We start from the raw sequence: 12,176 nt of genomic DNA on the forward strand, positions 1-12,176 counted from the left end.
GGGGGGCTGGGGAGGGGGCTGTAGATAGGTGGGCACAGGAAGCCCGCCGGGGGTCCGGGGTGGCCAGAACATGCAGAAAGGCGGGTAGAAGGCATCTTTGCGACCCGTGGGCCAGAAAAGCCCAGATAGCCCTGCTTTCTGGGCTCCACCGGCACCTCCGCCTGCCCCTCCTCCGCCTCCACCCAGGGCCTCAGCACCGGCGGCCCCGTCCTCCTTCTTGTGGCATAGACCGAAGGCGGCGGCGGCTGGGAAGGTGTAGGGGTGTGGGAAGAGGCCCCCGCAGCCAGGGAATTTTTGCAGGACTCCCCCAAAGGAGCCTTTACTGGGCACGGGAATGACAGGGTAGCTGCGGGGGCCTTTACTGCCTCCCCCTGGGCCCCCAGTTCCTCCGGCCCCAACGCCCCCAACTCCACCGCTTCCAGCTCCGCCTCCTCCTCCGCCGGCCACGCCGACTCCAGCACTGCCAGCAGCGGCCGCGGCCGAGAGGCTGGCAGCCGCCGCCGAGAGGCTGGCTGCGGCCACCACTGCGGCCTCCTGCAGCGAGTCCTCGTCGTCGTCGAAGCGGGGCCTCTTGTGGTGCGAGTGCGGGCCTCCCGCCAGCTCGGCCAGGGGTGGCGGCGGCGGCGGCGGGGGCGGTGCCCCGAGCAGGTGTGGCCCGAGCAGCCCTCCGCCCCCAGCCACAGCCGCTGCTGCTGCCGCCGCAGCTGCTGCAGCCTTGACCGAGCTGAGAGGGTGGCAGGCGGGGTGTGAGCCCGGCTGGGGCAGGGCTCTCTTGCGGCTACCCCCATTGAACATGGCCTTGACGTCCTCCCAAGCGAAGACCAGCTCGTCCTGGGGGCTCTTGTCAGTAAGCTTGAGATGGCGTCTCCAGGAGTTGAAGTTGGCAGCGTCGGGCTGAGTGTACTTGGCCTCCGGCGTGCGATGCGAATGGAAAATGAACTTGTTGGGCGAGAAGTACATGTTGCAATAGCTGCACTTAATGCACTTGGCCCGGGAGCTGTTGTAACGCGCGGGAATGAAGCTGCCCCTGCAGCCCCAGGCGCACTCGTGGGATACGTCAAAAGCAAAATTATCAGGCAGCTTAGGTGGTCGGTTTTCCCCCAGGAAAGACTTGCAGAGGCGCTCTGCTTCCCTTTTGGTTATCATACCGCATCGGCGAGAGGAGATGGGCATGGCTCCTGCCCGGCGCAGAATCTCCAATTGCACGGGAGTGCATTGCACGCAAGTGATGCCAAGGGCTACCCGCCTGTTATGGATCTCATTATAGCTGAAGTTCTTCAGTAGAGTGTTGGAGATCTGGGCCAAACATAGCCTCTCCTGCCCGTCAATCACCAGTGACACTATGGGAATCCCGTAGAGAATTACTTGGCCCACCTGGTTGGGCTTCATGCTGGCATGGCCTGGCCGAGGCTGGCTTAGGGGATCAGGTTGGTAGGCGCTGGATGGGGAAGCCAGCAATATATCATTGGGTCCTGGAAGAGGACTTGTGGCCATCTCTTCAACTATAGGCCCTCGAATGGACTCCCCTTGGTCTTGCTTGTAGACTGGAAAATAAAGGAGAAAGCATTGATCTTAGGCTAGCTCTTTAGTTTAAAAGGAGTTGTTAAATGAGAAATTGTGATCATTCCCTGCTGAGAAGAGCCGGGATAGGGCAATACTTTTCATTATTATCATGGTTCAAAAACACATTTATTTTTCCTCCCTCTCTTAAATAAAAGCTTTATAAAGCAGGGCATTTTTTATGTACTTTTCTACCTCTTCAAAAACTCAAATTCAAACAGCTAGGAGAAAAGTCCAACACACCAAAAGATTTGTAAAAAAGTCAAAAGTGCCCTGAGTTCTTTTTTCTTGAGTTTTAAGATCTCTCAAAAATCACCTGATCATACAAACAAGGACTTGATAATTATAAATACAACCGCTAGCAACTTTAGTATAGAAAAATATGGGAAATTAGGGCCTGCCCAGAGGAAATTTAAGAAAACTACTACTCATTTCCTGCAAATGGATTGATTTTGGTAAAAACGAAATCCTTTTAAGTGATAGCTATAGTCTATGTGGTTAGCTTGGAGAAACTCCTGATCTGGGTAAAACAAACAACTCAATAAAACAAAACAAAATCAGATTTGTGACATTGTCCCTGTTGAAAGTTTGAGAGACAGCAACTAAAAAACTTATTTCACATTTGGAAAAAACTGAGGAAAACTATGTTGGACTAAAAAAAATTACTTAAAATTAATTTTTCTTTTATATTTCATACTCCCAATTCCAATTTGGTTGCCAACCACCATTTGCTCATTAGGGCTATTCTGGTTTCTCTTTTCTTAAAGGTCAAAATAGATTTAAACTAAGTAAATGAAGGTCAAGACTGATAATCACCTAAAAATGGTTGCCTCCAACTTCCACAGCAATTATCAAACAATATAAAGGCATATGCTAACACACTGGCTATTTTCAACAGCTGAGGGACTAAGCTCTGAATATGGATTCAAGCGGGATATAGTTTTCTTCCTGAATTAATTCTACAACGCTAAAAGACAAATGCTGATTTAATACAAGCCATCTTCTGCAAGCACTCTTTCTGAGTCCTCTAAACCTATAAAGTGAATCTCGCTATACTGGGGGTACTTTGGAATCCACCAGAAAATTCCAAGTGCCATCTCAGGTTACGTGAATACCAAAAGGTGTATGAATTAAATATATATTTAAAAGCAATGGGGAGGAAATCTTCGTAATTGAGACGAGGCTTTTTGTTGTTGTTGTTGAGTTTCATTTAAAAAAAATGAAAAACAGAACATTGTTATTGGAGCAAAAACGCTGTTCCCACCATTACTTGTTTTTCGAAAATACCCAATGCGCCCAGATACAAGTAACCACTGTTTGATAAAGTAGCGGCTGTGCTTATTCCCTCTCTTCAGAAATTTCTCGGCTTCCTTTCCTGCTCTCTTCCCACAGTGATATTCAGACCCTTTCCCTTGGCTTTCCGTGTATTCTTGAATCTTGCTACAAATGCCTACTTTATTCTCAGCTTTCATTATGCTCAGTGGCCTTCAGAATAGCGGAACAGACCTAGACATGTTCAAACGAGACAGGAACATAGCTTGTCACTTCGCATGGATCAGAGACAATATTTCCAGTGGACAGGTAGTTAAATGGCAATTCAAGACACTGCTATGTCAGGGCCCCAGCAGAACCAGCTCAACTTTCTTCAAATGGCCTTTCAATGAGCATCTAGTTCTCAAATAAGATTCTTATTATCTTAATAAGATCCTGGGATAACGTGAAGCCACTCTTCCCAACAATATAAACATCGGGAAAGTGGCACTACACCCGTTTGATTGTTAGTTGCATTATACGAAGGCACAATAAACATTTACATGAATAGATAGGGAAAAAAATCGCTGCCCCTCACGCATCTCTTACGACTTTTAATGAAGCAGAGAAGCGAAGAAGAGATAGGCTAAAATGGGATTTGGGGAGTGGGAAGGGAAGCTCCTGGCGGGGGGGGGGGGGGTGGTGGGGAGAAAAAGTTAGTTGGGACTAAGAAAGGTAGGTACCTAACTTCCCTATTCCTTGAATAATACAAGCCTCAACTCTTCTTCCGCCTCCCTAGCCAACTAGATCAGCCCCAGGATCCCCTCTCCAATCTCCTCAAGGAAATCTAACTCCTGGTGACCTGAAATAATTAACCTAGACCTGTCTGTCCCGCAAGCGCAGTGACCGCGGTCAAATAATTACCTCCTAAATACTAGTTTTCTTTACGCGTGTGTCCTCCTGACCATCTTCCAGGAGGACTCAGAGGGGAAGCATCAAAGCATGTCCTCAAATCAGGCAGGCTGGAGTCTTGCAGGGTTTCCCGTCATATCCAGGCACTCCTCTGCGTTAATGGTACTATAACCCTAGCAGGGTGGAGAATGGCGGTTGTAAATTGTGAGCCAGATCAGTCCCTTTTACCAGATAATCTATGGGTGCGCGTGGAGCCGAAGCAGAGCCCCAGGTTGAGCGTTGCCTGAAAGCGCCTTTCTCTTGTCTCTGAACTCGTGTCGGACCGAGGGGACGCCACCCAGCGGGCAGGGTGACGTCACCGGCTCCCTGACACTCCACATTAAAGGGCTGGCATGTTACAGGGAGAGAAAGAGAGCGCGAGAGAGTCTGGGTGGATGGAGAACGCAGGGGCGAGGGGTGGGGGGAGCAGAGGGAGGGGTCCTTTCTCTGCAAGCACGAAAGCAAACACCTAACCAACCCTCCGTAATAACTACCTCACCCCAAAAGCAAAAAGCCTGAATGGTGCTCAAGCTGAAGAGCTGAATTGCGGATGGGAAACTTAACTGTTCTCCTGAATCTAGCTGGGGCTAGAAGGCCCCCAGTCTTGGTGATCGAAGCTTCCAGTTCGGCTGTAACTAGCTCTGCCATTCTCTTCCCTCACCCCCCCCCCCTCCTCGCCACACTCGCAGGACTCATGAATGAATCTTTCAGCGCGTCCCCAAAACCCGTAGCCTAACTCTGTTCCCTAGCAAATGACAAAGCATGCCAGCCTAGAAACAGAAACTGTATTGAGCTTAATCTGCCTTCCTGGAAACAGGGAAAAAGGAAGGAAAAGGCGATAGGTTCCTTAATACGCTCTAACATCTTGATTTTGGGGGAAATACAACAAGATTCACTACCTACCTGTTAAATACGGGTATATTTAAAACAAGACTATTAAATGCCAATCTCCCATACTTTCACGATAGTTTCCTTTATTAAGGTATGAAGTCCAGTGCGGACACTTATACCTGTACATATCACTCAGTCTAGCTGAGAAATATCCACTGATTCTGTGCCATATTCAAAATGACCTCCAGCCCCCAGCCATCTACACGGTACATCGGAACAAGACAACAGGAGGGAGGTAAATGTGGCAACGGAAAGAAGCAGTTCTCGCAACCGAGATACATCGCTTGCGCGAATGGCCAGTTCTCCTTGGGAAAAAAATCCACAGAAATCACGTACAAGCATTCCTTGGAGAAAAATAAAAAGCAGGGTTAGAGAGAAATTTAAACAACGTGCTTCGTGTAGCAAACTAAGTAACACGCCAGGATATTAGTCAGTTGTCAATATATTGCTTCTTAATTGACCAGCTGTTCGGAGTAAATATTACATACTGGTTACTTTATCAGGCAAGGAACAAGATACATGTTCTGGGGACATTTCAGTGGATATTTCACTGCAGAGAAAAGCACTGGGTTTTTTCATCTAATGTTACAAAAACTTAAAAATACCATCTGGTGGGAGAAGGAGTGAGGTTAGACTATTAAAATTTACAGTCAAATTACGATGCAAACCAAAGGTAAACTCGACCAAACAATAAGAGAACTTCTAAATCAACTCGCACTGGACACATTTGTCCTATCGACAGTAAAACCAATCGGTAAATATCAGGACAAATGTGAGAAACCTCACACTTCTTAGAAGGTCAATAAAACCAAGGGGAATTCTTGGTTCGAAGCAGAAATGGATTGCAACATCTTGTTGCCTCGGTAGGAGTTTTTAAAATAAAAAGTCCAGAGAAGGCTTGGTTTCGAAGCAGGCAATTGTCATATTTGTTTCTATGAGGAAAGTTTCAGAAGGCGAAACGCATTTCTCACATCTGAGTTCTTAAAATCCTCACCGCAACAAATTAAGGTCTCCCTAAGGAGGTGTAGACTTTAAAATCAACTCTCTCAATAAATAAAAAGAAAAGCCCAAACTCCCCAAATCTAAAAGGCATAAAAACTCACGCTTCATTCCTGTATATCCCATTTGCCAAAAAAGTGCCATTGTCATTCACACACAGCCCTTCCTTCTCCGGGATCCAGGTTACTGGCTTCTCAGAAGGTTTCTAGAACACGTCTTGATGATAGTTCCTTCCCTCCTTTCCCCACCCCCCTCTTCTCTGGTCTGTGACTTTCCAAGAAGGGAGGCCCCTAGCTCATCTAATGTTCTTATCTCCTAGACACTGGTGATCTGCTCCTGATAGGAAGAAAGCTTAAGCCTGATGAAAAGGATGTCTGGGAACAGGGCGGATTGTAAAACCGAAATGGGGAGAAATGAGAAGCATTTCCATTTCTGTTCCATACCACAGGGAAATACCCCAGCACTGCAGGTGCTCTGAGAGTCGCAGTGGCTTTGACCTGCCACCCAGTTGCGAATGCTTTTGGTAGCAGCAGGTTCGCTGCTTACTTCTTAGAGTCATTTCTATTGTAACCTGCCATTTAACGAAAGAACCCCCCCCCCTTTAAATAATAATAATAATAATAATAAAAGAGATGCAAACTAAAAATGTTTCCCTTCATTTCCTATAACTGGGTTATCAAGACCTAGATATTCATTCATCCTAGACACAGAGTTAGTTGCCAGCACCTCAAGTTACAGTTTTAAGTTCTCAAAGAAATGGAGAGGAAAGATTTTCCTCTAAAAGAAAAGTCTGTTAACATTTTGTGAAAAATAAGAGCGTACTTTTCAAAATAAAAGTGAAATCTTTTTCTATAAATAATTCTGGGGTAGGTGGGTGTAGCAGAGCTCAAACTTTAATAAAAGTGGCTGCCGTGTTTAATTGGTTTAGGCTTGAAGAAGCAAACGAGATTCATTATCGGACATTAGTCTCAAGAAGGTCGCTCTCTCTCCGTTCCCGCCCTTCCCCGCAGCCCCTCCCCCTCCTTCATTTCAATATTAGATCCTGGACGGCAGAATATGAATAGACTTGTATAAGTTGAATAGACAATCAACTTAGAAGCAGTGAAGTGTTCTTCTTTTCGATTCCAACAATCAGCCCAATAGCCCATAATCAGCGTTCTGGTGTTGGTCTCTGATCCCAGAACTGGGGACAGACATTTTGCAGGTGTTCTGTCTCTCGGTCCCCTCTGAGCTAGCCTGACTTAAGAGACCTACGCTGTCTGGGAAGCGGCAGGTCGGTGACATTTTAATCAATGCTTTCCTATCCTAGCTGACGTGCATTTTACACTTCGGGACTCTCCTCCGCCAGCTAATTGATTCAAATTGTTTTATTGGTTAAACTGGTGTCACCCGTTTGCATGATATATCACCGCTCCGCGGAAAACATTTCCTCCCTATCTCTGTTCCGAGCGGCTGCGGTTTACCCAGGCCAGGGCCAGGTAAGGGAGCCCAAGAACCAGACCCAAAGGAAAACCACAAACCAAATTACACCCTCTCACCTCCGCCCCTTGCCGAACCCCGAAGGGTGACAAACTCAGTGCAAACATTACTGGGCGGCTTGGAAACCTCGATTGGCAGCTTGGTCCAGGTTTCTAGTTGCCTCAGCCAAGATGAAGCTAACACACGCTTAGATCTCTCTCTTTCTCTCTCTCTGGCCTCTGAACACTGACCCAGGGAATCTTCTCCGCGGGCTAGCGGCTGGGGACTATAACCTACTAAGCTGCCGGAAGCCCAGGAGTCCAAAGGCTGCAGGGAGCTATCCATGGTCCTGATGCAGTTCCCAGCCCCCGAGGCGTAGCCGACCCTGACAGCCGTCAAAGCTCAACAGAAGATATGGGGCCTGCAGCTCGCCCAGCAGGAGACCTCGCAAAGGCTCTCGGTTCAGAGCCCTTGTTTGCTTCTCAGGCTTCAGAAGCAGGGAAGGGGACGATCCAAAATTATGGGTCCTTCCCTCTACACTGCTTGTCGGGTCATTAAAGCCTGAGGAATGCAGCCCCTTCCTCCCACTGCTTTTGAATCGACAAGCGGGAAAGATAAATGCTCCAACACAAGTTAATATCATAGATTCTGGTCAACAGAGATATCCTTGACTATCCGGATGCCTCCTCAGCTCCCTAAACAAATCCCAAGGCATTCATTGGGATTTTAGGCCCAGTTGAGATCCAGGTTTAAAAGAAGAAAACGATACATCTAAAGACTTTTCTACACTCAATCTCTTTTACTCAAACGATCTTGTGTGGGGCTGGTGGTGGTGGTGAGAAGGTGGAAGAGTGCTAACAACAGAAATGTTATTTGTCATGTTAACTCAATCACCTATACTTTTATATTGGAATACAGCAAATGATATACTAATGTATTTCTCTTGTAAACGCCACATAAGTAAAGGGAAACTGAAAGCTAGGAACCTAGCAGAGGGATGACAGTGAAAGAAGTAGCTTCCTCTGAGAATGGAAATAAAATGTTCAAAGTAAGTTGAAGCAGGATGATTGTATATCACTAGAGCCTCTTAATGAGCAAATGAGTAGAAGAATACACCTTTCTTTTGAAAAATCAAATTTATTGGAAGGAATAAAAACTTCTGACCACTTAATCAGAAGATTTTGTCCTTTCCTTAAAATTTTGTTTTAGTAGCAAAAAAAAAAATCTTTTAGATTGTGTGAAGGCTCTGGGTGAGAGTCCTTCTAAGTGTCTGTAGAGTGCCTTGTCTGTGCTCTTACCAGTTCATAGTAAAATTAACTGGCAAAATTGCTGATAATGAAGGATAGTGGCTAAAACAGTGATAATTATGTGTCACACATTTAGTTCCCATTTGCACACCTGGACCATTAATTTCCCAAGGCTCTTTCTTCTTTCAGTCCTGTCAAGTGGGAAGTATTTAACTGTTCTGCTCTGGTCCAAGTTTCACCAAGAAAAGTCCCAGATTGGGAGAATGGGACTGTAGCAATCAGAAACATCACTAAAATTTTGAGAAAAGTCTCAGAAAGTTTTGTGTTTTCTTCTACCTCCTTGACTCTTCACTAAAATCTGAAATGAATTTCTAGGACCAGGTCAGAATGTAAAGAAGACTTCAGGCTGGAAGCCTAAACTAGTACCCTGGGAAAGTTTGACAAACACAAAAGAATTTCTCTCTAGTCATTTTCTATTTTCTCTTGGAAAGGAATCAGAAATTCAAAACTATAAACAATATTAATATTGGGGCCAGAGCATTTCTCTGAAACTTGAAGAAAAGCAACACTTTTGCCTATCTCTCTTGTTCTTACCACTTCCTACTTGAAAGTGCATAAATTACTTTAATGAAAGTAAAGCCTCATTGCAAAGAAAATTTGTACCATGTAAATCAGTGAGAAAGATCTTATAGGGAGGGGCTCCTGGGATCCTAATATCAGGGTGTCAGGAGATATTTTACAAGTGAATTTCATATGTCTCTTAAGAGGTCCATTGTTCTATTAGGATCCTCTAAAAGCCCTATAATTTAGCCTATATGTGTGTGTGCATGTGAATACATATATGTGAACATAGCCAGACTGACATGTAATAAAAATAGTAAATACACATTCATCATGAACTCTGGTTCTCTAAATATTAGTTTGAGGTGATTAAATGTACACACTCAGGGATTGCACATGCACATGCAGTTCATACATATGTGATAGACACATGCACACACTGAATAAACATGAATATAAAAACTACAAAGTCTGCAGAATAAATACACCAATGTCTATTGCTCTCTATGTATGTATGTATGTGCGCATACACACAGAAAAGGAAAAGCACACCCTCCCCCCTACTTTGAAGGGGGGGCATTTGAAATGGAGGTGGTCCCATCTGGAAAACCCCAGAGCTCATTTAGATCACATCACTTCAGGCTTTTGTCTCTGCTCCTGAATAACCTAGGCAGACACAACAAAAGGACAGGCATCTACATGGAGTTTTCATTGGCAAAAATACATCTAAAAGATGCAGCTATAATAATGAATAACGAGACAAGACGCTCTTCTCTTTCGATTGCCACTCTTAAAGAAGGGAGATGAGAAAGAGTGAGGGGAGAGGGAAAGGGAGAGCTTGCACTAAGAAAAAGAGATTGTAGGAGACAACCACGATGAGTATTCCTGAAGATTTCTGCCAGAGGGTCCCCCAGTTGCAACAAGACTCCAGCTACTGCTAACAACAGTAAATGGGAGGATTTAAAAAAAAATGAGTTCTTTTCTTTGAGGCACACATTTACATTGGCTTAAGGAACAAGTGACTAAGGAAGGGTATATAGGGTGTGCAACTGTGTCTTGTTGCTTGGAGAATACTAGATAACAGTCACACAGGGAGTAAGAAAGAGGGTTGAAGATTCTCTGTTGATAAGTCATGAGAAAGAAAATTACATGGGTCCAAATTCCACATCTATTCAGTAGATGTGGACATTGGTATAATCACCATTTGATTTGGTTTTCCAGTGGGAGGGGAACTCTTTCCTTCCTCTGTATCTGTCTTTTTCTGTTTCTTTTTCTGTCTCATATCAGAAATATCTGCGTTTTTCCATAATGTTTGATCCTATTATCATATATACCATTGAATTACCACCCATGATTCTCAGGCTGCCTAATAGATCTCATGTCCTTGACTCTTTCTCCTGACTGAAGAAGTTGTCAGTATTAGCAAAAGGTGGATATAGATAATATCAAATTGAACCCTTGGGAAGATGGAGTGGGAGTGAGGTCTGAGTTATTGATTTTTCTCCCTGAAAATTAAGCAGTAGCTAAATATGGAACCAACAGAAAAAATATATATATATATATGTTGCCATGTTTTTAAAAGAAAGTCGGTACAGTTTTGGGCAACTTAAAACTAGGCCTTCCTCAATATGGCCTAAAGATTCAAGGGATAAACCATACCATAAGAGGTACTATCTCAAACTTTTTCAAGAGACATTATGTTATCATTGGCAAACTCCTAATATTGGCAAATAATTAAATTTTCCATCTTTTAGAACCATGTAACCTTGGGTGTCTTAGAAACAAATTGTACAAACAAACCATTGAGATGAGCACTGAGAGTTTCAGAGGAGATATAATGAACCAACTTTAATTACTAACTTGAAATTAAAAATGTAATATACAGATTTAAATTTATTTTCACCTAAATTGTGTGTAAAATTATATGGCTTTTGCAGGCTAAGAAATGCTTTGTAACCAGCCATGCTACTAAAAAGTCTGAAGTAGTTTCCAAAACCTAGTTCCCAGACTCACACAGTAATAATGATACATTTATCATTACTGATGACCACCTACTGGGTAATTATTGCTTTGTTACCACTATTACAATCAAGAGATTTCTTTATTTACTGTTAACATTCACTTAAAACTGAATGTTAATGACTGTTCTGAATTCACCAAAGAGAGTTTTCTGTTATATTTCAGAAGTACTTACGTTCTAGTTCAGAAATGGGAAACCATATCATAATAAAAAGTGGAAGCCTTGATGATTACTTGGATCTCTCTCTCTCTCTCTCTCTCTCTCTCTCTCTCTCTCTCTCTCTCTCTCTCTCTCTCCTCTCTCTCTGTCTGTCTTTCTGTCTGTCTCTCTTTTCCTCTCTCTCCCTCTCTTTTGAGACTAAAAAGGAAATTTAAAAAAATCAGCTCCAGAGTTACAAAAGGTTAACATAATGCACATACTTGACTGCACTAATTATACAAGTATTTTATTACAGGAGATTCATTCATTATTGATACTTATTTTGCAGCAACTTCCTGCTTTAGAGAGTTGTATTTTATATGAGAAGTAAACAATCTCTGGGTACTGGGTTTGTTCCCTTTGGACACAGATGATATTCCACTTTCAAGTTGTTAGCTATGTCTTCTCATCCCTCATATTTATCTTCAACCTTTGTTTTTCTAATAAAGCTACTGGATTTAAATCTTTATCAGAGTAGAAGGCTAGTTCTCTATGTCCTTGCTCATTCACATGCTTACTTTGATTTCTAGTTTCAAATCTTTGGGCTTCAATTGGGATTTGGGGTTTGGAATATGATGGGTAAGGAAGAAATTGGGAAACAGGTAGGTGGAAATATGAACTATGCTGACAGTATTTTCATAGAAGAAGTAGCTTGATTCCTGTAGACTTGGCCTTTAACTTTGTTCACCAGTTGCTATTCTTATAGTCTACATATCATACATGTGTATGATGACATAGGGTCTTTCTGTTATGCTGACTGTAGTGGTAGGCTATTGCATGATCGGGGAAATGAAAGAGTCTAAAATGAAGATGCTACAGCAAAAGCTGTTGATTCACCACTGCCCTTCTCTATGTTTTTCTCCTCTATGACAGATCTAGAACCCTTCTGAGTATGGTCAAAAGATCCAATTCACAAGCCCAGGGATCCCAGGGTACCCATCCCATTTTGGGCAAAAGAAAAGAAATGATTATTTTGTAGTGGAAATGCTTCTGAGTGGCCCATTAAAAAAATACCATGCAGCCACTTGGCTAGGGCACCC

At 43.7% G+C, this 12,176-nt stretch overlaps 1 protein-coding gene across 1 annotated transcript in view; it reads right to left on the bottom strand.

The window, feature by feature from the left end:
- SKOR2 (SKI family transcriptional corepressor 2) overlaps nucleotides 1-5,866 on the bottom strand; it is a 72,428-nt gene extending 66,562 nt beyond the window's left edge. Inside the window, exons 1-2 of the mRNA XM_001371690.5 lie at nucleotides 5,757-5,866; nucleotides 1-1,544 (exon numbers count right to left, since the gene is read on the bottom strand). The exon at nucleotides 1-1,544 is cut by the window's left edge and continues 1,266 nt beyond it. Of these exons, the coding sequence (XP_001371727.4) occupies nucleotides 1-1,544; nucleotides 5,757-5,802 (1,590 nt within the window). The 5' untranslated portion in view covers nucleotides 5,803-5,866. The remainder of the gene's footprint in view (nucleotides 1,545-5,756) is intronic.
- Between the last annotated feature and the right edge of the window lie 6,310 nt (nucleotides 5,867-12,176).

Source organism: Monodelphis domestica, chromosome 3, assembly GCF_027887165.1.
Source record: "Monodelphis domestica isolate mMonDom1 chromosome 3, mMonDom1.pri, whole genome shotgun sequence".
NCBI lineage: Eukaryota > Metazoa > Chordata > Mammalia > Didelphimorphia > Didelphidae > Monodelphis > Monodelphis domestica.